The 26,707-nt window shown below is 35.9% G+C and overlaps 6 protein-coding genes and 1 long non-coding RNA gene across 8 annotated transcripts; 4 read left to right on the forward strand and 3 right to left on the reverse strand.

The window, feature by feature from the left end:
• Positions 1-3,422: 3,422 nt before the first annotated feature.
• Positions 3,423-5,544, forward strand: LOC116128994. Its single transcript, XM_031414734.1, has 2 exons — positions 3,423-5,253; positions 5,438-5,544. The coding sequence occupies exons 1-2, from the start codon at positions 3,423-3,425 to the stop codon at positions 5,542-5,544; spliced, it is 1,938 nt and encodes a 645-aa protein (XP_031270594.1).
• Positions 5,545-9,205: 3,661 nt separating this feature from the next.
• LOC116129046 (3-oxo-Delta(4,5)-steroid 5-beta-reductase-like) lies at positions 9,206-10,678 on the forward strand. The gene is made up of 2 exons (XM_031414791.1): positions 9,206-9,336; positions 9,427-10,678. Exons 1-2 carry the CDS (start codon positions 9,298-9,300, stop codon positions 10,567-10,569), a joined length of 1,182 nt encoding a protein of 393 aa, XP_031270651.1. The 5' UTR covers positions 9,206-9,297; the 3' UTR covers positions 10,570-10,678.
• Positions 10,679-11,214: 536 nt separating this feature from the next.
• LOC116129047 (3-oxo-Delta(4,5)-steroid 5-beta-reductase-like) lies at positions 11,215-12,875 on the reverse strand. Its single transcript, XM_031414792.1, has 2 exons — positions 12,595-12,875; positions 11,215-12,514 (listed from the first exon to the last, which is right to left on the reverse strand). The coding sequence occupies exons 1-2, from the start codon at positions 12,631-12,633 to the stop codon at positions 11,384-11,386; spliced, it is 1,170 nt and encodes a 389-aa protein (XP_031270652.1). The 5' UTR covers positions 12,634-12,875; the 3' UTR covers positions 11,215-11,383.
• Positions 12,876-14,816: 1,941 nt separating this feature from the next.
• Positions 14,817-17,189, forward strand: LOC116129053 (protein TRIGALACTOSYLDIACYLGLYCEROL 5, chloroplastic). The gene is made up of 5 exons (XM_031414797.1): positions 14,817-14,956; positions 15,067-15,114; positions 15,194-15,238; positions 16,578-16,610; positions 16,751-17,189. Exons 2-5 carry the CDS (start codon positions 15,075-15,077, stop codon positions 16,927-16,929), a joined length of 297 nt encoding a protein of 98 aa, XP_031270657.1. The 5' UTR covers positions 14,817-14,956; positions 15,067-15,074; the 3' UTR covers positions 16,930-17,189.
• A 980-nt stretch (positions 17,190-18,169) lies between these two features.
• On the forward strand, positions 18,170-18,930 carry LOC116129052 (cytochrome b5-like). The gene is made up of 2 exons (XM_031414796.1): positions 18,170-18,329; positions 18,422-18,930. The coding sequence occupies exons 1-2, from the start codon at positions 18,246-18,248 to the stop codon at positions 18,761-18,763; spliced, it is 426 nt and encodes a 141-aa protein (XP_031270656.1). The 5' UTR covers positions 18,170-18,245; the 3' UTR covers positions 18,764-18,930.
• Positions 18,931-19,709: 779 nt separating this feature from the next.
• LOC116128958 lies at positions 19,710-22,787 on the reverse strand. Of its 2 annotated transcripts, none has more exons than XM_031414706.1 (5): positions 22,373-22,787; positions 21,858-21,972; positions 21,092-21,727; positions 20,797-20,980; positions 19,710-19,772 (listed from the first exon to the last, which is right to left on the reverse strand). In XM_031414706.1, exons 1-4 carry the CDS (start codon positions 22,447-22,449, stop codon positions 20,921-20,923), a joined length of 888 nt encoding a protein of 295 aa, XP_031270566.1. In that variant the 5' UTR covers positions 22,450-22,787; the 3' UTR covers positions 19,710-19,772; positions 20,797-20,920. The 2 variants fall into 2 exon arrangements, with proteins under 2 accessions (XP_031270566.1, XP_031270567.1); XM_031414707.1 differs by lacking the exon at positions 19,710-19,772 and adding an exon at positions 19,795-20,452.
• Positions 22,788-23,989: 1,202 nt separating this feature from the next.
• Positions 23,990-24,734, reverse strand: LOC116128963. Its single transcript, XR_004127837.1, has 3 exons — positions 24,595-24,734; positions 24,248-24,356; positions 23,990-24,125 (listed from the first exon to the last, which is right to left on the reverse strand). It is a non-coding gene; the product is annotated as an uncharacterized LOC116128963 (long non-coding RNA).
• Positions 24,735-26,707: the final 1,973 nt, after the last annotated feature.

Here is a 26,707-nt window from a genome sequence, read left to right on the forward strand (position 1 = left end):
TAATGAGTGGCATGGCTTTGACGGATAGTATGAATAAGATATGGGTGAGTCCAATTAGAATAAGATGACCGTTGTAATAAAGAGATTAGTAACACCATAACTTTTGCCTTTTGATGCTTGTCAACAATTTGGTGAAAGTGGCCTTATTAATTATTATCTCAGGTAGCTAGAGATTGTTTAATTCGGAATTTCAGAAATAATATTTTGCTTGCAAGAGAGTTTATATATATATATATATAGGGAGCCCCACACCATCAATTCGGCAATCCAATAAAATTATTTTTAAAAATTATTAAGTATGTTGGTAGTTATACGAATAATACTTTGCGTACTAATAGATTTTACTAACATTTGTTAAAATCACAAATAGTATCCGTACTATGTATATGATACCCGTATTATGCTTTAAGTTAGTACACTAGTTAGTAAAATCCGTTAGTACACATAGTATTACCCGTAGTTATACTAGTTAATATTGAGAAATGAAAAAATAATTCATACATAACATATATTTATTGAAGCATAATTAAGTTAAGAATAATAAAGCTAACAATAATGTAGATAGAGTTGAGTTTATGATAAAGGCAACTAGTACTTGGTGATGATATGATTATGGGCAGTTGGGCACCCAAATAAATTATTAAGATTGGACCTCATCTTTGATTTAGGTTGCAGTTGAGCCAGCCCATGTTTGAATATTAAAACAAGCTTCACCATTTTCAACGTTGGAGGGATGAAAAAGGTTTAAATCCAATCTCCCCAAAGAAAATAGATAATGATAAGAAGGTTGCTACTTTGACCATTAGCTTACGTTAATCTTAATCAAGAAAAAGATGTGATGCAAGCAATGACCATTTGCAAGTCTGTATCGTTTATATAAATGTAATCGGATGAGATCGTTTTAATTAAATGCCTATGTAAGAGTGAGATATCAATATCATATTAAAATAAAATATCAGGTGAGCCAGTTTCAAAACACTTAAATCTTTATTTATGCTTGTTTTGAACTAAACATGATTTGGACCACTATAAATTCCTAAGTACACATGGTTCTTGTTTATAATTCTTTAATATTTATAAACTAATAAAACTAAGTAGGAGTTAGGAGGTTGCATGTGCTGTTGCCTTTGTATAAATAATCAAATCTTATTATTAATTTCCTCGAATCAGATTTCAATCACACCTGTCAACATATAATTGTTTTACGGCACGTCTTCCGTTAGAGACGCCGTTGCTAGCGTCAAACATTTTTCCTATATAAATAAACAACTACGAGAGAGCCAGGAGGGGGAAGAAAAGAAAGAAAGCTGTTGTTGCTCGATCAATGTAAAGTAATGGATTTACTCATGCTAAACCAGAGAAAATAGTGCTATATATGTTTCAGATTCTTATGCTGTGGTCTGATCTGACGAAGAAGTTTAGAATTTGGAGACGGTGTTAATGTAGAAGTTATTAAATGGAATAACATGCATCAAGCCATGATTTTGAACTACTCAGTAGTAGGGTTTCTTCTTTAGAGGGTAGAAGTGGCGTAAATTTATGCATGAATACAGGGGTTGTCTTGAGCAGCAATGATGACCATAATATCTTATAAAAAAAAAAAAAAACTTTGAAAATATTATCGAAGAAGAAAAGAAAACTAAAGAAGATAAAAGTAGTTTAACTTACATGATCACTTAGCTTTCTGGTTTCAAAGAACTATTTTCTTTTTTCTCTGGTCTATGTAGTTGTCATTAATTGATATTCTATATTTTCTTTTTGTTACTTAAACCTTTTTACATTCACAAGGGGACGATTTTAGAAGTGTATGATCATTAGGATTCAGAAGCCCCCTTTAGAGCAATGTTCTTTCGAACTTTAATTATAGAAACATATATCAATCATAATATACACTTATAAAGACTCAAACAAATCTTTCATAAAAAGTGATATATCAAATATAATTGGATGAATTTATATAAATTCATTCACTTTCATTTAACATACATATTAAGTTGATTTTTATATTAATTCATCTAATATTTTTGACACATCACTTTGTATAAAGACTTTGATAGAATATTTGTAAGTGTTATGTTACTCTTTATCATTATGGGCAGTCATATCACTAGGATATTCATATTTTCTTTCAATATCATTAAGGTTAGTTATTTGATATTGCGGAATTAAGTTTGTATTTTATTAAGCTCATAAACCATACTGTTTCCTTATGCACTTAAGCCTTAATTTCGTAAATATACTAAAAAATATAATTTACCTTAATCATCATCAATCAATATGTTAGTGACTGAAAGATATCTTCCTTATATAGTTAATATATTGTTGCTAAAACTTTCAGATATTAAAGCAACAACTAAGGAAAGTTCTGTAATATAATATCATAGTCTATGGATGTACACTATATATTTCAATTATTGAATGAGGGTAACACTTGTAAGAATGAATGTTTTTCCGATCTTCTATCCAATGCTTAGCATGTGTGTGATGTCCAAATATTCCACTGAAAACTCTTGTTTTCTTTTAACCTTATTCAATGTAAGATCTGATATGTGCCTATATACTATATAGTACAATGACTATAAAGATAATTGTTTCCAATCAGTCCACCTTATTATTCAGCAGTGACCAAAACACTACCCTTCCAGCTCTTATTTAATTAAACGCAAATCTGATCTGCATTTGAATACATCATTTGCTGTTTTTGCGAGTAAATCAGAAAATAGATAAATACTTGATAGTCGAAACCACCTCTAACTATAGATCGTAGCAGAGTGGCGGAATGAACATGTCTCACTCTCACGTGTGATTTCTACTTACTGGCACATGCGTTCGATTGGTGTGAGCAAAAGTCGACAGCGTTTACTTGAATGCTTAATTAGAAGGTTAGGTTTATTTCATAGCACCCAATTCACCACTCAAAATCGGAGCGGCTCCGACTGGAAGAATGTTTAAATAATAACAGAGAATGAGGTTTAGCATTAGGGTATTTATGATCAGTAATCACTTGCTGTTAATTATACGGTCCAAGTTAATTAATTTCAAAGAGATAGGCGTAAACGACTAAAATCCATCTTTCTCTGTTGCCCTCGTGACTAATGTTGGCGCTTCAATTCTAATTTCGTCAACAGATGTGGCAAAGTACAATTTTTGTCAGAAGCAGCATGATTTACCCCTAGTTAACTATGGAGACCTAGCCTAACCTTTCTCCAAAAGAAGGCATAGATCACTCCATTCAAATATGGAAAATGCTTCTACGGTTTTATATTATAGAATTTTTTTTTTTATCGCGCCGCTTGGTATCACTTCAGTACCACTTACATTCACTTCAAAATCTTTTTCACCGCGCTTGAATCTTCATCTAAATATGCCCTCAAACTAGTCACATTCCAAAACCCTAAAACTCAAACCTTTGTCACTAGACCATGGATTCTATGAAGAAAAAGGAGAAGATCAATCCCATCACAGTCACCGCCAAGATCGATGTCCCTAATCAGAGAGCGGAGAAGACGTGCAACAACTCATGGTGTTTCTTCTGCACCCTGAAAGAGCCCGACTCACCACTCAGGACAGTTGGGATAGCAAAATTTTTCAAGGAAATGCCTGTCAGAGATGACCAAGAACATGTTTTGGTCCTTAGCGGTCTGTGGAATATCGCCATGAGTCAACCAAATGATCCTGTGTTCCCATCCCTGGGTATCTTTGATTGCATGGCAAGTTTGATCAACAAAGGTATCAAAGATAGAGATTGGCTTCTTAGGGACCAAAATATTTATATCCCTTATTATGCAGCACATGTCATTGGGTCTTACACTATGAACAAAGTTGAGTTTGCAGAGAAAGCTGTGCAGTCAGGAGCGATACCTCCTTTAATGGAGCTCTTAAGAGGAAAGATTAGTTGGGTGGAGCAACGTGTTGCAGTTCGAGCAATCGGCCACCTGGCAAGCTATGAGAAAACCTTTGATGCAGTAGCAGTTTACGAAGAGGAAGTGGTAAAACTGTCTATGAAGTTAGCTTCTACTTGCCTTGATGTTGTGTATCTTAATTTTGTTGGGGTCAAGGATAAGAAGAAAAGATTGAAATATCACAGTGACTTGCTTACAAGGGGTGTAGGAGGGTTAGAAATGGAGAACCGGAAGGCTGAGGAGTGGGCTAGCCAACTTCAATGCTGGTCTCTCTACCTACTGAATTGCTTTGCTTGCAAAGAGAGGTCTTTGGATCTCATTTGTCAAAAAGATTTCTTAATCGATCTGTGTTATATTTGGGGAGGACTGGTGAATCACACTTCGCCAGCGGGGGTTGGACTCATCAGAATTTTGTGCTACAGTAAAACTGGAAGAAAGAATATTGCTGAATCTAAAGAAGTTATAGAAAATCTCTGTAATGTCTCGAGATCTTCTGATGATTGGCAGTATATGGGCATTGATTGTCTTCTATTCCTTCTCAAAGACCCAGATACGAGGTACAAAGTTCTCGAAACTGCCACCTTGTTCCTTGTTGATTTGGTTGAATTATGCAGCCTTCCAGACAGAATAAATTTGGGCGAAGCTATCACAAGAACGCTCCTTTTAGATTTTAAAGAAACCAAACTGAAATTTAAGAACAAAAAATTTCAAAAAGCACTAGAAGAAATATGGGAACTTAAAGTAGAGAAAAGAAAAAGAGAGAAAATGATGTCTGAAGAAAAAGTGGCAGAAAGAAGGGTTTTTCTGGGTTTGATTAAACAAGAAGCAAAACATTTGTTTTGGTTAGGAGAGGTAGAAGAAGCTGCTCTGAAGTATAGTGAAGCGCTGGAGGTGTGCCCATTAAGGCTGAGAAATGAGAGAATGGTTCTCTATAGCAATAGAGCTCAGTGTCACTTGCTTCTTGGAGACTCAGATGGTGCCATCAGGGACTCAACTCGAGCTCTTTGCCTCTCCACTCCACCAAACTCTCACAGTAAAAGCCTTTGGAGAAGATCACAGGCTTACGACATGAAAGGTTTGGCTAACGAAAGCTTGATGGACTGTATAATGTTCATTAACGGCTGCATCAAATCAGAGACAACCAAAAGGGCGAAGATTCCATACTATGCAGCACGCATGGTTAGCAAGCAGATGGATGCCACGTGGATTTTTGCTAATGCCCGGTCAAAGATATCAAGCAGTCAAGTTAATAAAATACAAGAACCGTATGATGAGTGTAAGAGTAGCAATGACGAGCAACAGTACGATGAAATGATGAGGATGGTAATGGAGAAAAAAAGCTACTTATCTGGTAAGTCTGATCAATTATATTCTAAGGAATCTACAAAAGTATTGAAACTATTTCATTTGAACTTCAATCAGCTTTAATGTCGTTCTTAATTGTTCTCTAACATGTCGTGCAAAAGTTGATCCAACTTTTTGTTATTTATCTATATGCAAACATTGTCAAGTCACTTCGCTTGTCAAATTTTCAGGTCTGTCCACAATTTTTGAAGAACCTATTGATGTAAAAGGAGGAAGTAAGAGAGAGCCAGGAGGGGGAAGAAGAAGAAAGAAAGCTGTTGTTGCTCGATCAATGTAAAGTAAATGGATTTACTTCATGCTAAACCAGAGAAAATAGTGCTATATATGTTTCAGATTCTTATGCAGTGGGTCTGATCTGACGAAGAAGTTTAGAATTTTGGACGGTGTTAATGTAGAAGTTATTAAATGGAATAACATGCATCAAGCCATGATTTTGAACTACTCAGTAGTAGGGTTTCTTCTTTAGAGGGTAGAAGTGGCGTAAATTTATGCATGAATACAAGGGGTTAGTCTTTGAGCAGCATATGATGACCATAATATCTTATAAAATAAAAATAAACTTTGAAAAATATTATCGAAGAAGAAAAGAAAACTAAAGAAGATAAAAGTAGTTTAACTTACATGATCACTTCAGCTTTCTGGTTTCAAAGAACTATTTTCTTTTTTCTCTGGTCTATGTAGTTGTCTATTAATTGATATTCTATACTGTTTTCTTTTTGTTACTTAAACCTTTTTACGTTCACAAATTTTGGTCGTCAAGATGATCGGCGACAATTTTAGAAGTGTATGATCATTAGGATTCAGAAGCCCCCATTAAGAGCAATGTTCTTTTCGAACTTTATTAGATGAATAAAGACTCAATACAAAATCTTTCATAAAAAGTGATGTATCAAAATATGATTGGATAAATTTATATAAAAATCATTCACTTTCATTTAACATACATTTATTAAGTTGATTTTTATATTAATTCATCCAATCATATTTTGATATGTCACTTTGAATAAAAGACTTTGGATGGAATATTTGTAAGTGTTATGTTACTCTTTTATCCATATATGGGCAGTCATATCACTAGGATAGTCATATTTTCTTTCAGTATCATTAATGTTAGTTATTTGATATTACGGAATTAAGTTTGTATTTTATTAAGCTCATAAACCATACTTGTTTCCTTATGCACTTAAGCCTTTGATTTCGTAAAATATTTACTAGAAAATATAATTTGACTTAATCATCATCAATCAATGTGAATTAGTGACTGAAAGATATCTTCCTTATATAAGTTAATAATTATTTTTGCTAAAACTTTCAGATATTAAAGCAACAACTGAAGGAAAGTTCTGTAATATAATATCATAGTCTATGGATGTACACTATATATTTCAATTATTGAATGAGGGTAATCACTTGTAAGAATGAATGGTTTTATCCCGATCTTCTATCCAATGCTTAGCATGTGTGGTGGTGTCCAAATATTCCACTGAAAACTCTTGTTTTCTTTTAACCTTATTCAATAGTAAGATCTGATATGTGCCTATATACTATATAGTACAATGACTATAAAGAAAGTAATTGTTTCCAATCAGTCCACCTTATTTATTCAGCAGTGACCAAAACACTACCCTTCCAGCTCTTATTTAATTAAACGCAAATCTGATCTGCATTTGAATACATCATTTGCTGTTTTTGCGAGTAAACAATCAGAAAATAGATAAATACTTGATAGTCGAAACCACCTCAAATATAGATCGTAGCAGAGTGGCGGAATGAACATGTATCACTCTCACGTGTGATTTCTACTTACTGGTACATGCGTTCGATTGGTGTGAGCTAAAAGTCCACAGCGTTTACTTGAATGCTTAAATTAGAAGGTTAGGTATATTTGCATTGCACCCAATTCACCTACTCAAAATCGGAGCGGCTCCGACTGGAAGAATGTTTAAATAATACAGAGAAGATGAGGTTTAGCATTAGGTTAGGTAGGCTTAAATAATACAACAATGCTACAGATACCGATTTTTTGCATCGAATTTTTATACCAAAGGACGTGGTATCCAATCAGACACGATCATGTTGAAGACAAAACACGTATGAATGGTCGTCAACAATTATGGACACTCATCCATATTTAATGGACGACCGTTCATCATGAATGGACGACCGTCCACCAATCTCATACGAAAATAATAATGGACTCTCGACCATATTATATGGACAAGAGTCTATTTCCTATGGACGGACATCAACCTCGAATGAACGCCCGTGCATATAAAAAAATGGATGCTGTCCATATTATATGGACAGGCATCCATTTTCAATGAGAACAAACCTTAAAATTACTTATTTAAAATGAGTGGGTAACTGGAGCAATTGCCCAATACACTTAAACAAAAAATGCTTAGAAAATAAACACATTGTTGTGACTCCCAAAAAATGGACACCCGATGGGGCATCAAATATGCTCCTGCTATTAAAAAAAATAAATGCTTAGAATTGTGTAAGGTTGGGAGTGAATGGAAATGTGGACCCCACAAACATTTCAATATTGGCCCGTCCATTTCAATATGGATAGCCGTCCATTGTGTATGGATGGCTGTTTATATAAAATGGACGATATGGACAGCCATCCATTATGTATGGACGATCGTCTATTATGTATGGATGACCGTCCATTATGTATGAACGGTCATCCAATATTGTGTTTCAAAATTTTATGAACGGGCGTCTACATGAAATGGATGCATGTTCATATAATATGGACGAGAGTCTATTGTTATTTTTGTAGACGCTCGTCCATAATTGGTGGACAGCCGTTCATTCATGATAAACGATCGTCTATCAAATATGGACAGGCATCCATAATTGTTGAACGACGATTCATTCACGAAAGACGAGTATTGTCTCCAACATGGCTGCATCTAACTGGATACTACGTCCTTCAATACAAAAATTTAGTGCAAAAAATCAATCTCTGTAGCATTATTGTAAATAATAAGGATCCGTATGCAAGAAACGAAGTGTTTGATTGGAAGCATATTTGGAATGTATTGGCGGAGCAATTTTGGATCGAGCTCGAGGAATATGGATTTGAAGAGGGGGAGAGAGTGAGGTTATGAAAAGTAAAGCAGGTGTGTGGGACGAGATTGTGAGAAAGAATAAGCTACAATCCATAAAATTGGAAGAGAGGTTGGTGCGGGATGGTTTAAGGATTTGATAATGAGTGGTATGGCTTTTATGGATAGTATGAATAAGATATGGGTGAGTCCAATAAGAATAAAAGATTGGACCTCATATTTGATTTAGGTTGCAGTTGAGCCGGCCCTATGTTTGAATATTAAAACAAGCTTCACCATTTTCAACGTTGGAGGGATGAAAAAGGTTTAAATCCTATCTCCTCAAAGAAAATAGATAATAATAAGAAGGTTTCTCTAGAAGAAAATCGGCAGCAAATCCACACCAACTACTTTGACCACTAACTTGCGTTAATCTTAATCAAGAAAAAGATGTGATGCAAGCAATGAGCATTTGCAAGTCTGTATCGTTTATATAAATGTAATCGGATGAGATCGTTTTAATTAAATGCCTATGTAAGAGTCAGATATCAATATCATATTAAAATAAAATATCAGGTGAGCCAGTTTCAAAACACTTAAATCTTTATTTATGCTTGTTTTGAACTAAACATGATTTGGACCACTATAAATTCCTAAGTACACATGGTTCTTGTTTATAATTCTTTAATATTTATAAACTAATAAAACTAAGTAGGAGTTAGGAGGTTGCATGTGCTGTTGCCTTTGTATAAATAATCAAATCTTATTATTAATTTCCTCGAATCAGATTTCAATCACACCTGTCAACATATAATTGTTTTACGGCACGTCTTCCGTTAGAGACGCCGTTGCTAGCGTCAAACATTTTTCCTATATAAATAAACAACTAAACTAGTACGAAATTGAACCAAAATTCTCATCAAACTTTCTAAAATAACAATAACGCTCGAGTAAACACTCATCTCTAACCCAAAATGAGCTGGTGGTGGGCTGGTGCTGTTGGCGCTGCTAAGGCAAGATCAACTCTCTCCATATTTATTTGCATCTATACTATATAAATTCTAATTTGTTTATAATTAACATTTTTTTTTTCAATTTTACAGAAGAAATTTGACGAGAACGCGCAACCGCAAAGTTATCAGAACGTGGGACTGATTGTCGGCGTAACCGGAATTGTGGGCAACAGTCTTGCTGAAATTTTGCCACGATCCGATACGCCCGGTGGTCCATGGAAGGTCTACGGTGTAGCCCGACGGCCCAAGCCCAACTGGTACGCCGAACGGGATAGTTCTGTAGAATACATCCAGTGCGACCTATCCAACTGGGAAGATACCCAGGCCAAGCTCTCACAACTCAGTGATGTCACCCACATCTTCTACGTGTCCTGGACCAACCGATCTACTGAAGCCGAAAATTGCGAAATCAACGGCGCCATGTTCCGTAATGTGCTACGGGCTGTGATTCCTAATGCGCCCAATCTCCGACACGTTTGTCTCCAAACGGGAGCAAAACACTACGTGGGTGCTTTCGACTCATTTGGCACGCCACAGTTCCAACCTCATGATACGCCTTTCACGGAGGATTTGCCCAGGCTAAACACTCCAAACTTTTACTACACTCAAGAAGATATTTTGTTCGAAGAAGTTGAAAAGAAAGAAGGCCTGACGTGGTCCGTCCATCGACCACAATTAATATTTGGATTTTCTCCATATAGTTACATGAATATTATAGGTACGCTTTGTGTATATGCAGCCATATGTAAACGCCAAAATATCCCTTTAATATTTCCTGGGACAAAAGATGCTTGGGAGGGTTACTCAATAGCTTCAGATGCAGAACTGATTGCAGAACAACATATTTGGGCGGCGGTGGATCCGTATGCAAGAAATGAAGCGTTTAATTGTAACAATGGAGATATTTTTAAGTGGAAGCATCTTTGGAAGGTGTTGGCGGAGGAATTTGGAATAGAGGAATATGGATTTCCGGAGGGGGATAGAGTGAGTTTAGTGGAGTTTATGAAAGGCAAAGAAGGTGTATGGGAGGAGATTGTGAAAGAGAATCAGCTACAGCCCACGAAATTGGAGGAGGTTGGTGCGGGATGGTTCACTGATATAATTTTGAGTGGTGCGGCTTTTCTGGATAGTATGAATAAGAGTAAGGAGCATGGATTCTTTGGCTTTAGGAATTCTAAGAATTCATTTATTACCTGGATTGATAAAATGAAAGCTTATAAGGTCGTGCCTTGAATATTAATTTTGTGTATAATAATACCACAATGGCTAAGTTTATGTATTATTGATGTGCCAAGTTGATTGAATGTTGCAATAAGTTATATAATTTCTCAATTTATTTACATATGATTTGGAATACTCTTCCTAGATAAGGTTTTTTGTTTAGATAAAATGTTTTGCCAAAGTATGGTATCGGCACTATTATTGTTCTGTTGTATAAGCAGTTGTTATCAATCTGGAGAAAGTATATCAGCACTGAAGGTGGCGTTAAAGATCCAATAGGCAACTGTATTGAATCACAGTTGAGTCTTTGACAAATTCTCATTTAAAATAGGAAACTCTCGATGGAATTTATTTATATACACCTGAATAAAATAAACGATGCCCCTGCATTCATATTAATTGTATGCAAATGCAGTGAATTCAGGTCAAGTTTATGGCCACTAAAACTGGTTGAACTGATTTACATTAATCAATTTCAGGTCTCTAGAAACACCAAGAACTTCAAGCCTAATCCAAAATATGTTTTATAAATGGTACCAAGGGAATTAAGTCCAATGTTTTTGGGCCGACTATTGGGTTTTAAGACCTCAACCAGAAAAGCAATTTTTTGAAGCAGTTGTTTATCATGACAAAAGCACTAACAATTGATATTGAACCTACTGATTGCAAAATATAATCAAAATTCAATAGCTTTGGAAACAACCAATTCTGCAACAACATATTGGCTGCAAATTGTTCATATGCTTATTCATTACAACCACCAAAAGAAAAAAGAACAAGCTGCATTTCATTACAAATACACCTCAGAGTTCCACTACTCTAGTGCTCAAGGAACAATCTTGTAACCCTTGACCTTATCAATCCAAGTAAGGAAGGAATTCTTGGAATTCCTAAAACCCAAGAAACCATGCTCTTTACTCTTATTCATGCAAGCCAATTGAGCCTCCCCACTTAGCATAAGATCCACAAACCACCATCCACTAACCTCCTCCAACTTTGTATGCTGCAGTTGATTTTCATTCACTATCTCCTCCCACACAGCTTCTTTACCTTTCATAATTTCCTCCAACTTCACTCTCTCACCTTCTTCAAACCCATATTCCTCTATTCCAAACTGCTCCGCCAACACCTTCCATAAATGCTTCCACTTAAATACATCTCCATTGTTACAATTAAACACTTCGTTTCTTGCATACGGATCCACTGCAGCCCAAATTTGATGCTCTGCAATCAGATCCGCATCTGAAGCAATCGAATAACACTCCCATGCCGCTTTAGTCCCAGGAAATCTTAATGGAACCCCTTCGTGTTTACATATGGCTGCGTATACACATAAACTGCCTATAATATTCATCAAGCTATAAGGGGAAAATCCAAATATCACGTCAGGTCGGTGAACCGACCACGTCAAGTCCTCTTTTTTTTCTACTTCTTCGAACAATATATCTTCCTGAGTATAGTAAAAATTCGGTACGTCTAACCTGGGCAAATCCTCCGTGAAAGGTGGATCGTGAGGCTCCACCTTTCCATACGCCTCGAAAGGACCCTTATAGTGTTTTGTGCCGGTTTGCAGACAGATGTGACGGAGATTAGGAGCGTTTGGGATTATGGCGTCGAGAACGTTACGGAACATGGAGCCGTTGACTGCGCAATTCTCGGCTTCAGAAGATCGGTTCGTCCACGAGACATAGAATATGTGGGTGACATCAGTGAGCTCTGAGAGCTTGGTTCGGGTGTCTTCCGGGTCGGATATATCGCATTGAATATATTCGACCGCGTGGTCAGCGTTCCAGTTGGGCCTGGGCCGTCGGGCTACTCCGTAGACCTTCCATGGACCACCGGGCGTATCAGAAAGTGGCAAGATCTCAGCAAGACTGTTGCCGACAATTCCGGTGACGCCCACTATGAGGCCCACGCTCTGGAAGCTTCGTGGCGGTTCATCTTCATCGAATTTCTTCTGCAAAATTGAAAACAAAGAGTGTCAATCATAAAGAAACAAGTAAGAATTGATTAAGTTTGTATGAAGAGAGTGGTTGCCTTAGCAGCGCCGATAGCACCAGCCCACCACCAGCTCATTATGATCAGATTAGAGAATTGGGTAGAATAGATGGTAACAAGTAACAACTGGTTAAATGATAAATCTTTTTGGTGGATGGGAGCTAACAGTCTGTGGTGATTACAATTGACAAGGTCCGTTCAATTACGTACTGGTTTTTCTGAGAATGAAATGAGAAACACAGAGTGACAGATGGATATGGGATCGTAAGCGACACCTGATGAATTATCTGGAATCTCCAGGGTGTTATTGTCTTTTTAGATGATGATAAATGACACCACGCCACTTATAATTGTTCTCATCTTCAACAAACACCGGACTAGTAGGTGAAACACTGATTTATATGAATACCATCATCAGTCTCACCACGTCAATCATGTGATATAATTACATCTTCATCGTTATTTTAATGCCACCTAATAATTTAAAGAAAATAACCATTTACGGTTACATCTTTAACAAAATCAACCAATTTTGGTTTGGGTCTCTGCATGAATTATAACCACATAGTAAAAGATTAATTACGAAATTCTATTTAAAGATCTTAATTTGTGCATTAATCATTTATTAACTGTACGCTAAATGAAATATTTTCAATTTTTATTAAACATGTGTATAACATGAAACAATTATTTATATATTGATGCTTGATTTTTAACATCAATGACTCGCACGTATAAAATGGTAAACGGACTAAAAAATTACACGTGATATGAAAATGTGCAATGAAAGAATAAATGAGAAGCGGTTTTAAGAGTAGTTCAGATACTCAAAAGCGAATCATACATCTATTATGATTGTATTAATAGATGATCACAGTCAGGTCGCGTACAGCGAGCTGAATTACAATCTAGTGAGAATTTAAATGTAGAGAGAGAGAGAGTCTGCTTTTGAAGACTAAAGATGAGTCAATCTCGTAGATGAGATAGGAGTCATCTATTTATAGTTGGGGAATTCAAGTTAGTAATCGTGATTCTATAATCGGGCAAGTGTAGTATAATTCCTAACCCGCTTCCCATTGGCTGTCTGCGTGGAAAACATCCTTAAATCGCATAGGGTTTGGGCAGGTGAACAATCCCTAACCACTCACAAGCTTGGTTTTCACCTACCACACTAACGATAGTCATACCTTTTCTATCTTTGCACGACGTGACAATGTCTAGAAGGCACAAAACCTTATTGAACTCTGATTGACTCTTGTTGATGTAAGCTTATGTTAGTCTTGATTTTTTAAGCATAACAATATGTTATATATTATAGTTATCTTATAAAGTAAGTATATATCAATTTCAATAACATGAGTAATTGATTTACGTGATCAATAGCACAAATTAAGCGTATTAATTTTTTCTATTATATTAATATACTCTATTTTATAAAGACAAAAATGATTGTTTTCTAAGTTTTAAATCAATTGAAAATAAAATTTGAGGCAAGAACATTACTCTCCTTTTTATTGTTTTCAAAAAGAAGGAAAATTAGTAAACAAAAAGTCCGACACCTAATCGGTCAGGTCTATGAGTCCAGAGATATCATTCACCATGTTTAATTCTGCTCTCAGTCGGGGATAACTCTTCTTAAAACTATCAAAATAGTGCACGGCTAACAGACGTTAGATCCATTTAACAGAGTAACGGCATTTGTGTCCATTTGATTACTTAATCGACACAAACCCAATTTTTCTTTTCACAACCAGAGAGAATACCCAAGGCCGCCACTACTTATCACTTGCTATATCTCCAAATTCCCAAGCCTCCACCTTCTATTTGCAAGTCTTTCTTTTTCTCTTCTCGTACACATTTATGTTCATAAATTTCCTATTTGCTTTTTCTCTTCTCTTTCACATGTTATGTTTGTGAATTTCTTATTTAATTGTTCTCGAGAATAATTGCCATGATAACGATGCTTGTTTAAAACTAATGAATTTTTTAAAATGGGGTTGAGTTCTGTTATGTTTATTGTGAATAATGCTTTGAGCATGAGCTTGAGTCTTGTTGAATTGGGTTGATGCATCCAAGGTGTTTGAAGAGAGTTGTGGGTCGATTTTGGCGAATTGGTTTGTGCATTAGAAGTGTTTGAAGAAAGTTATTGGTTGATTGATAAAACTTATCTTGGTTTTGCGTTGTCAAACCAACTTATTCTACGCTTAAGGGTGTTTTTGTCTTTACGTTAAATATTATGTAGTAATAACGGAATCCTAAATCCTCTGTTAACTAAAAGGATGAATTTACTAGTTATTGAAAAAAACGACCAGATTATTTTTCATCCTTCCCCTTTTGCTTTGTTGCAAGACGAAATTGCATAGTTTGTAATTCAGTTTTCTTTCACGCCTCTTGCAGACTTGTAAGTATCACTAATATATGCTAGTTTGTTTGTTTGTCTGACAATTTACAACTCTCTTTTCTAGTTCTTCTGTTTTCGGATTTGGTTGCTTATAATAACTTCTTTGGCAGCAAAAATAATGGTGCTTACAAACTTCGATGGAGTTGGTGTTGGATTCGGTATGCTTATTAGGATTTATTGTAAACATTAATCGTAAAATTATGTAGAAACAACCTATCGAGTGTGCTTATTTTTCAGGTTTCGGCGTGGGTTGCGGGTTCGGTGTAGGCTGGGGTTTTGGAGGTCTGTTTCATATCAATTAACTGTTAATTCGTGATGTTGTTAAGGTTTCTTCACATTTGGATTTGCAATTTGTTGCATGTTCCTGTTTTTTTTGCAATATTTTCAGTAACTTTTAAAAGTTAACAACCTCAAATTTTAGAAGAATATCATATATATATATATATAGATTGTATGCGTTTGGGTGTCTGGAGATTTAAGGGGAAGTAAAACGGAAACAAACAAAAGGGACTCGGTCTTCCTTTCGTATGTTGTGTCAATGAAGGAAGTGGGAACATGATGATTATCATTTTCCCATCCGTTAGGTCAATTGGTTGGAACTTAGAAGGAAAAGAGAAGATGATTATCACTTTTTAACTGTTTAGTATTCTTTAATGAGAGAAGTGATTATATGCTAATTTAATTGCTGTATACTGATATGTTGAAGTTTTATATATGTATTCATATATGTCATTATTATGAAGGATATGGGTAAAATATGAAATTATTCTTTATTCTCCAATTAATTCTCTTTCTACTTGTTTAGAGAAGGAATAGCTTTGGTGGTTTGAAGTTTTTGTACTTTTTTCTTCACCCTTTCCTTGCATAATCTCATTCCAACCAAACAGGGGTATGGCCTTCGTTTATCCTATTTCTTTCTACCACAAAGTATAAATGACTGTAAAAGGTTTGTGCTTAAATAGTTGTAGAATATTGTATGTGGTCCTTTTTTTCACACAGCAAACTATGCGATACAAAACCCAATTAAAACAGTGTTGCCTTCTTGGAAATTTATTACTTTGTCATCTAATATACAAAAGTTCTGAAGATTGATATTTCAAACTGTCTATTGAAGGCATCTAAACCCTGTTAGTTTGTTTTGGGAAGAGTCGTAGCATGTCAGAATTTGGGGACGTGTAAAAATTAATAACTGAATCCTTTTCCACCATATATCTAGTGCCAATGATGAGCCAGGATTTTAAATTCTCCATTTTCTTTTATAGGGAACAAGTAATTTATATTTTACTTGGAAAGTGCTTTTGTTGTTGGGCTTTTCATGTTTTTCTTTGACACAATTCTATAATCTCATAGTTATGTAATTCGGCTAAAATCATGGCTCCTGTCCACTGAGTACAAAAACGTGAACAACCTTCGACTTTCTATTTTGTGATTTGATAAATTCATGAAAATCATGTATCGCATAATTTTTGGTGTTCTCTTAGTTATCGCATCATATGTTATATAATGTATTTGATGGTTGTTCTTTCTTAAACTTATTGTTGTTAAAGATTCTAATTACAATAAGTTCATATTCCGCTTCCAAGCATCACATTTGCTAATATGTTATGCTTCCTTTTCACAGGCATGCCATTAAATATGTTGGGCCTTGGTGCAGGTATAATATGAATGTTTTCTTCTTTTTGAGAAAATTTCCTGTTAATTTATCGTGCTTATCTCTGTTTAATTGATTTTATGATATCTGCATATAATCCATCTTGTTGGACACGTTAGTAACATTACAATTTGGTTTTGAAGGTGGGGGCTGTGGGGTTGGCTTAGGCCTTGGTTGGGGTTTTGGCACTGCTTTCGGGAGTCAGTATCGATCATCAAGGGTCACTTTCCAGGGCTTGGAATTTGGGAGAAATGAGCAGAGAGATGGAAAGGAATTTAAAGATATATCAGAAAGCAAGCATAAAGTACATAATTCACAATAACTTTTAATCTTATGAAGGATGCTTCATAGAGCAAACAAAGAGTTCTGGTTGGAGAGACGTGAAAGCATATTTTTGTGTATTTAGGGTTCAGTTTGTCGCTTAGTCTTGATTGTGGGAAGAAGACCATATACTTATTGGCTTTTGTATGTCTACGGTACATACTGTTTAGAATCCTATCATTCTGGTGAAAGATAAGGATGTTTTTTTGGTAAATTTTATAAATAAGCCGGCCTGGAGGTGGAAGGATAGCTATTCATGTCTTTGGAATCATGTTTATATCTATCCCTTGGTTTATAATTTACATATCTTCCCTTTGATCCTGGGTTCTGTTTTTTATGTTTGACAAACTGAAAATTGTTTGTTTTAGAAAGTTGTGTTCTGATATGTAAGTTTACTTGTGACTGCGCCATTTTTGACCTCTTCGTTGCGTACCTTTATGAAACTTCGTAGACCAATTTATAATTTGCAAAGTGAAACATTTTTTCAGTGTCTCCTCCGTAAACTGTATTTTTTAAATTTTGATGACATAAAAACCCAAACAAGTCTATCAGTTGTGATTAGCCCAGCCACTTCAACAATATTGAGATCAAATACACTTTTAAAGATTATTATGACCTGCGAATCATGAAAGCAACAGAATTTCAAAATTTGCTTACCACTTATCAGGCTGGCTAGCTCCGGATGTTGTTTGTCAGCTTGAAAATTTTCTTAATCTTTCCGCAGGACAACTGTTAAGGTTAAGCTACTCTTGTTTAAGTTAATGTTTCCTCCTTAAAGAAAAAAAAATCTGTTGGTTTGAAAATTCTTCTAAGTGAGATGTATCTAATAAATGAATTCATCCTGGTTCCCTTTTTTTCTAGCAACCAATATAGTATCTTAAATCTTAAGTCTACTACATTAGACATTGCTGTTAATAAGTTACTAATTAAAGAAAATAAACATGTCACTCTTCTCATAATCTCTGCTCTTAAAATAAGAACGTAATTAAATTCTAAATGTTTTAATGTCAATAATTTTATATACCAAATTCAGGTAAGTGTCCCTTTGTCTCATTCAAGTGTAATGGTAGAGCAGGGATTAAGAAGGCTAATTCGTATTCTATGGTCACCCATAGGTCAAACTCAAAGAAAGAGGAGGACCAAATTTTGTTGGTCCTCACGTGCCTCACCTTCCTCTTCCTCATGAACGGTGGTAGTTGGCGTGCTGAAAAGTGAAAACCCAACCATCTCTTCAGCACCCAACTTTTATCACTTAAATTTGCTCGCTCACTCGTAGCACAAACACCAGCACGAAGTCCCCGCTAATCCCAAGAAAACATGGCAGAAAACAAAATTTTCACGCTTTCACAGGTTGCCCAGCACAATTCAAAGAAAGATTGCTGGTTTGTCATCAATGGCAGAGTAATTCCATCTCTCTTTCTGTACACACATTATGAAACTGGATTTGTTTTTGGGTAGATAATGAACTAACATGGATGGAAATGTTTGAATAGGTACTGAACGTGACAAAGTTCCTCGCAGAACACCCAGGTGGAGAAGAGGTGCTGATAGAGTCGGCAGGGAAAGACGCAACGAAGCAATTTGAGGATATCGGACACAGCAAGGCGGCTCAGACCATGCTCCTCAAATATCAGGTGGGTGTTCTCCAAGGTTACACCATTAAAGACACTCCTTCCTTCCAGGAAACTAAAAAGAAAGAAATGGAAGCTTATGTCATCAAGAACGAAGGAAAACTTAAATCCGCCACTCTTTTTGAGTTCTTTGTGCCGCTTTTGGTTGCTGGTTCCTACTTCGCTTACAGATTTCTTGCCGGACCTGATGACATCGTCTATTAGACCAATTATCCTTTTCATTATGTATTTGTATTTTCCTTGCCAGACCTGATGACATCGTCTATTAAACCAATTATCATTTGCATTATGTACTTGTATTTTCCTCGTGAAATAATTCCAGTAATCGGCACAAGCTAAGCCACCCTAACCATGTTATCGCATCTGTTAAACTACTTTGCTTTTAGCTAACCGGGGATTGTTAACTCAATTTTTATAATTATGCACACAATAGTTAATTATTTATTTTAAGAACTCCAATTCAGGATGGTTAGAGAAAAGGTTCAAGAAAACATTGACTAATTGTAACAGTTTCATCAATCGAACGGCTGTACTTGGAGGTCCACAATAATACCGTATAATAGACTCGTATAAGAAAGGACCATGTGTCGTTAATCACTGAAACAACCCACCGTATTTGTAATTTGGGGTGTGATTTCAGGTATTTCTCATTTCCAATTTTACAGTGCGCTTCTTAGAAAGTTGAAAAAGAACAAAAAATGGAAACGACAAATGTGAAGTGCTGAGAAACTTCAAACGCTATATGGATCATAGTTACAAGAATGAAAAAGAATAAAGAAAATCAGCTCATGTTATATTACAGGAACCACAGTTACCGATCTTCAATTAAAACCATGGTTCCACATTCTCAGCCATTCTTCCGGCTCTTAGAACAATACAACAGAATTTACCCTCCATCCAAAAATCAGACTTGGAAGGAAAAGAAATCAGTTGGTGAATATAGAAAGATGAGAAAACGGTGGGTACAGGGATTGGGGTGAGGAAGTGTTTCAAGGGTGTTGCCTGTTGGTGCACTACAAAGAAAAGAATCACCAAACCCAAACACTAACTTAGAAAATGCCTACCATTCTATTTCTAGCTAGTAAGAATGTGCCCGTATTCTTCAGACACCCTCCACCCACACACTGCTGTCGGATATAGAATATGCTGGGGATATAGAATATGCTGGATGAAGATTCTACATTTCCTTTTCAAACGCAGAATGCCAATAGGACTGCAGACAAGAAATCAGAAATCAAAAACCAGAAATCTGGTGCCAAATTCTAAAATAATAAGAAATCTACAATCTGAGGTATATGAATAATTTTCCAGCTTATACAATCTCAACAGATTTTAAATCATACACAAAATTATGACTCCAGGTCCACTTGACATAGGTCCAAACATTTTAAAAGTTAATACCACCATTTTTACAAGAAAAGAACCAAGAATCAACTCATCTTCCACCTAATTTCCAAGCTTTACATTTTTAACCTTTAACTACTTTGAACTGCAAACTATCATTAGTAAAAACTGACACAACTCAAGTACTTTAAGAAATGGAGATGGAGCATCCAACTCCAAATTATTTGAAACAATGATATTAATATCTATGTCTACTAGATTCTTAAAACGATATGCAGTTACATAGATACTAATGTGTGCTTATGTTCTGGGAAAAAGAAACCAAAACGCTACGAATTTAGAAAGCATCAGACACCATAATGACTAAAAATGGTAACAAGAAACACCAAGATGAATGGCAAACCTTCCCAGTGCTGGTGAAATCAATAAAAAATCCGTAAATGAAAATGTAATGCAAAATTCTTTTGATGTATACTTTCTATTCCAAAATATGCAGACAAGGCTGCTGTGAGCCTGGTGCTACCCAACAGCTCCATGGAGCCCCCAATTCTGCATCAGCAATTAGAGGTTTGTATGTGTTAGCTGCCACTGAAGGTGGACAGAGATACAAATTGACATCCATTGGGTTCATTACACCAAAAGTTTAAAAATTCAAATTGAAGCAAAAGCTTCTCAGACAACAACAGACACTCACAACCACACTTAACAAAAGAATGCTGACATTTACATGGTGCGTCTTGATTAGCACAATGCTTAAAAAATGGATACAAATCCCACTCATATAGTTGATACAGACAATTCCTACCTAATGCATGCATGTATGATCTAAACTGATAAGCAAATATGAACTTTCAATAAGCAAACAAAACAGGACAAACTTTAGGCAAGCTCACCAATCAGGCAAAGCAGAAGAACAATCCAAAATGCCACTTGAACAGGCCGACAATATTGCATTTGGTATTGAGACCTTTGAAGTTGTCTCTGAATAGCTCCATACCAGCCATAAAGTTGCTTATCTTAACAATCGTCGCAACTGTCCAGGCAACTCTTACTCTTTTCATAGCATGCATTTATACCCTATCAGAAAATTTGAGAGAAGTTGCAATCATAAATGGCACAAAAGAGAGTCTGATAATGAAGCAAAATTCTAGAAAATTACAATGCAATAGCAGGATACTGTGTACTCACTCTGGTCAACTGAGAAGCTTTCAATAATTCAGTATCAGCTTCTTGGAAACGATCTACTGCTTTCCACTTCCTAATTCCGTTCTTTGACAACTTCAATTTGGCCACAGATTCCATGGAATTAAGGAACCCTGAAACACTGGGTATCTTTCGTGGGGGTAAAGGAGGCTGCCCTTTGGAAGAATTTTGTTGGCAACCATCATCAGTAATTGCTATCTTCCAAGCACCAATGTCAGCACAAGCACTGGCTGTTCTCCTATGCCCATGTGGGTTCTCCTTCCTACCCTCCAAGGAGCCCCACTCAACAGATTGACCAGAATTTTTGGAATAATCAAGCACTGACTCTTTAACTGTAACTAATGGTACTTCATTTTCCTTCACCTGGTTATTTACAAGAGCTTTGTCATCAGACATGGATGGCCCTGACAAAAACAATGCAAGTTCATTACACTCGCCTTCATCCAAGCGCACCCACGGCAGTGATGCCTTGCCTTCTGAACGAGCTGAATCCTCTAACAACATCTCGATTTTCACAATTTGGTCCTCCATCGCAATTATAAATTGTCTATGCCTATCTCTTGCATCATCGATTGAGCTTTTGACGTAAGTTGATTTGACAGCCCTTGCAAACTCCTCTAACTGCATTTGCACCCAAAATCAATTAATATTGACTGAATATTGCCACAACCATAATTAATTAATATTATAATATGATTAACAATCTGCTCACAACTGCACATAAATAACAAAGAGTGGAGAGAGAAATGACCTGCCATTTGGTTGTGCCAAGGGAAGTACGTAGGTCCCTAAGGAGTTCCTCAGAATCCCACACACTAGAAGCATCTTTACTTGCATGAATCCATGTTCTATACATCGACTCCATCCTTCACACCGTTAAAAAAAATATTAAAAAAAAAAAAAAAAAAAGAAGAAGAAGAAGAACTATGTTAACCCTTAAATACCAATTTAAATCATACTGAATATCAAAACCCTGATTGTACCACTAGATCGCAAACAAAATGCACATTAAAACAAAGTTAAAACAAAATGCACATTGAAACAAAGTTAACAATGCATCTGAATCTTAAATGTTCCATAATTTGAGCAAATCCAGCCCCATCCAACAGGCAACATCTTTAATAACCAAATTCTCTGGAATTAAAAGCCAATCCTAATTGCTCATCAAAATCACAAGGCAAAGCACATGAATCGTTGAGATATAAAATTACATAATGCATTAAAAGTAGATAGAAAAATCAAACGAGACAAAACAAATGATGCTACCTGTCAGCCGATTCCTGAACTTCCTCGGCCGCAGGAAAAAAGGGATCCTTCTCCCACCGGTCAAAACTCGAAGCCATTTCAAAACTCTCCCTCCACTTAATTGATTAACAATAAATTATCAATTTCCACGAAAGTAAAAGAAAAAAGCAAAACCCAGCCGATAGAATCTACGTTTTAATCGATTAGCAAATTGAGCCACAATAATGATACTGCAGACAGATAGATTATTAGATTGTGGTAATCTATCATTTGAAAGATAATGGTAAAAGAGAAAATGCGTATAAAACGCGCTTCTTTTGCAGGTGGAGTGAAATAATGTCTCGTGAAGAGAACGGGTCAAGGCAGCCACATGATTAAATAAAGTGGCATCGTCAGTGCAGATTATATTGAGTTATCACGAGGTCAATGAAAGATCCTCGAAGGAGTACATTCAACGGCAGCGTTTAGTATCGTTGTGTATGCCAACATGAGACAGAAGTGTGGTCAAAAGACTCAAAACTTCGTGTAGAGATTTGAATTTTTTAACTTTGGCTTATTTGCTAGAGCGAACGACTTTTTCACACCCCAGGTTTGCCTTAATGATTTCCACCCAAAAAAATTTCAAAATACTACTTTTCATCCAAAGTTAATATTATGTTATTATCCAAAATTGATTCCGACCATTTCTAATAACAAAAATGATCTCCTCATCACTATTTAAACCTTTGGTCTCCTCTCTATAAAATCTCTCTCATTTTGATACCTGATATCTCGTCCATTGCCGACCACTGCAAAGTTAGGGTTTCTTGATCTTAGTTGGCTGATTCTGATTATGAATATTCAATCAATCACCACTATTTGATCCACCGACCTTTATTCTACAAAATCCCTCTTAGCTTAGCTTTTGGTAACTCACCGAACCCCGGTTGAAAAAATAAAGTGTATTTTGAGTATTAGCGGAATATAAACTTTGAGTGGAGAAGTGATATTTTGAAACTTTTTAGATAGGAAAGTGTCATTAAAGCAAACCTTAAGTGGGAAAAAGCCGTTTACTCTTATATTTGCTATCTTCAAATGTGATTGATTTTTATGGGTAGATACTCTTTTAACTTATAATGATATTTTATTTCCTTCTTGTGTGATACAGCATATGGTTTATTGAAATGAGGATGGTGCAAAACCGAGTACCCGCTCTGGTTTTGACCAAAAATCGAGTACCCCTAAAAAGGTACCCGCAAACTGAACCGGTTTTTAGAATACCCGGTTTTGCGGGTACCTGAAAATTCCGGTCACAAACCGAGTATCAGAATTTGATTAAAATTACACAGCATAATTATACCAGCTTTGAAATTCATGTGTGTCAATCTTATTCGTTCTTAGTCACAATGGATTAGAATGCAACTTCTGATTATTACATTGTGGCTAGTGCTAGATTTGTGAATGAATCAGTGTAGTATCATTAGTTGTCCACAACATCAACTTTTAATTTAATGCCTTAAATAATAAATACTTAAGATTTAATATACACCAAACATCAAATGTAATACTACAACAAACATACTTAAGATTTAATATAATTAAGAAATGAAAAATGTCTTTTACATTTAATCGACCAAACATAATACTGCAGAAACAAATACTTGTAGAAAATGGCAAAATGCCCTAGAATTACACCAGCAAAAAGCAAAATTATACAGCAGTACCGTAGAGCTGGCCAAGAGAAATTGCAAGTTGAAGTATGTAGCTGTATGACTTTCCTTTAGCTATAGCAATCCTGCAGAAATCAGTTACCATTAGGACCATCATTCGTATGGAGTTTCAGGAAATAAAATCTGATTTTAGACTAGCGAAATAGAATATGAAATTATCATTTTGTGAAGTGAAGTGAAGTTTTACACTGCTAGAAGACTAGCAGGGCCCTCCAGAACTGCAGTTAGTCCTTCAACGGCAACAACTCCTGCATCTCTTGCCGCATATCTTGAATCACCTTTGTTGTATTCTTTCCCTGGCAACTTTCATATATGAGTATCATCCACTAAATCACCCACACAACCCAAACCCCAACAATATCACAAAATTCACAGCCACCACAACCAACTTCAATCACAAAATTTATCAATATAGCCACACTAACTCTAACACTTCAGTCTTATAAGGGCTCGATTTATTAATTTAACCCCTAGTTCACTAACAAACCCATTGTCTCCAAGTGAAGATGACATAAAATGACTGAAAATATTTACCTCGAAGATGGAAACTGAAAATCAAGCCAACGGCGGCATTGCAGAAAGGTGATGGAATTGGAGCAAAGTGAAGCCCAATAATTTGCAATCTCAAGAAGAAAATTTCAGTGGATTAGTGGAGAATTTTTAGACTTTAGTGGAGAGTGGAGACTATAAATGCAGACTGGAGAATTTGAGAGTGAGAGAGATTAGTTTAAGTGCGGCTGTGCGCCTGTGTGCGGGACTTGAGTACTTGACGCAGCGACGGGCTAAACTTTTAGGGCATAAGGGATTTGGGGCTTTTGCAGTTTTGCCTTTGAAAATTGAACGTCTGCGTTTTTTTTTTTTTGTTTTTTTTTTAATAAAACCGGTTTTCGGGTACCCGGTTATCTTAAAGTAAATAACCGATACCCAAACCAAAAATTTGGATATCAAGTTATAATTACTCGAAACCGACCCGAATTTTTGGGTACCTGATTTTCCAGGTTCGGTTCGGTTCGGTTAACGGGGTTTTTTGCACAACCCTCAATTAACTTAAATTGGTTTTGTTTGTAAGCATGTAATTCTCAACAATCTATTAAACATTTCTGAAAAAACAAGGCTCCGTTTGTTTCGTTTTTGGGAATATTATTATTAGTATTCCTAAAAAAGTTAAACAGTAAAATTTTAAAAACTCACAATATTATTCAACTTTTTTTAAACCCCTTAAATTTGTTAATTTAATTAAATACCGCTAAATATTTTTTTTGAAATTGCAAAAACACCCCTAAACCCACATTATACCAGATTCCGGCCACCACTGCTGGAAGTTGGTCGGAATATTATATAATGGCGCACTATCGGCTGAATCTGGCCGGTAGTGCGCCGATCTAGCATTTTCCAACCAGATCCACGGTGGATTTGGCCGGAAAAGGCCAGATCTAAGGCCAAAGATCTGACGGCCAAATCTTTGGCCGTAACCAGTCGTCAACGATGGCCAACATACGGTCGTCGTTGACCATCAACGACGGCCGTATCTTTGGCCATCGTTGACGAGTAAATGCGGTCAGATCTGGCCTTTAATGTCCAGATCTAGCCGTAGATCTGACTTTTGCCGGCTAGATCCACCTTGGATCTGGCTGGCAAAGGCCATATCGACGCACGATCGACAAGATCCAATCGGTCATGCTCCGATACGGCGACTCCGGCCACCCTCCGGCAGTGGTGGTAGGCTGTGATTATTCAATGGGTGGATTGGGGGTGTTTTTGTTAACTTTTAAAGTTTTATTATAGGGGTGTTTAGTAAATAAACAAACATAAGGGATATTTTTATTAATTTCCAAATCCTACATCGTAATACCCGTCCAATTCAACTTTTTTTAACTTTTTTAAAAAAACTTTTCTAAAAAATATAAAAAAGTGAACCAAACGGAGCCCAAACGTTTGTAGTTGAGATAGAAGTAGATTTAGTATAGTTGTTTACATTTATTTAAAACTGTTACAAACAGAGAACTGATTGTAATTTTCGTATGTATTGCATTGACAAATTATACATCAATAATAGGAAAATAAAGAACTAATCTAGGAATAAATAATCTAATTTAGGAAATAAAAAATCTAACTTCCTATTTTATAGATTTGTTCCTATTATGTATTGATTACAATCCTAATATCCTATTATAGATTTATTCACTTAATCATGCAATATCTGTAAGATTTTGCATGATTATCTACAACAATCTACAACACTCCCCCTCAAGATGGAGATAGATGTTAATCATGCCCAGCTTGTACATATAATCAATCCGAACCCCATCAAAGCTTTAGTGAAAACATATCCTAGTTGCTCTCCAGTCTTCACATATCCTCTAGAAATTAAACCTTGCTGTATTTCTACGAATGAAATGACAGTCAATTTCAATGTGCTGTTCGTTCATGAAAACGGGACTAGAAGCAATATGCAGAGCGGCTTGGTTATCACACCACAATTTTGCTGGCAAAGAGGCCATAAGACCAACTTCAGTCAAAAACTGATATATCCATATTACGTCACACACAGACTGGGCCATAGCCCTATATTCCGATTCTGCACTAGATCGGGAACAACAGTTTGCTTCTTACTTTTCCATGAGACCAAATTTCCACCAATAAAAAC

Source organism: Pistacia vera, unplaced genomic scaffold (assembly GCF_008641045.1).
Source record: "Pistacia vera cultivar Batoury unplaced genomic scaffold, PisVer_v2 Contig206, whole genome shotgun sequence".
Taxonomy (NCBI): domain Eukaryota; kingdom Viridiplantae; phylum Streptophyta; class Magnoliopsida; order Sapindales; family Anacardiaceae; genus Pistacia; species Pistacia vera.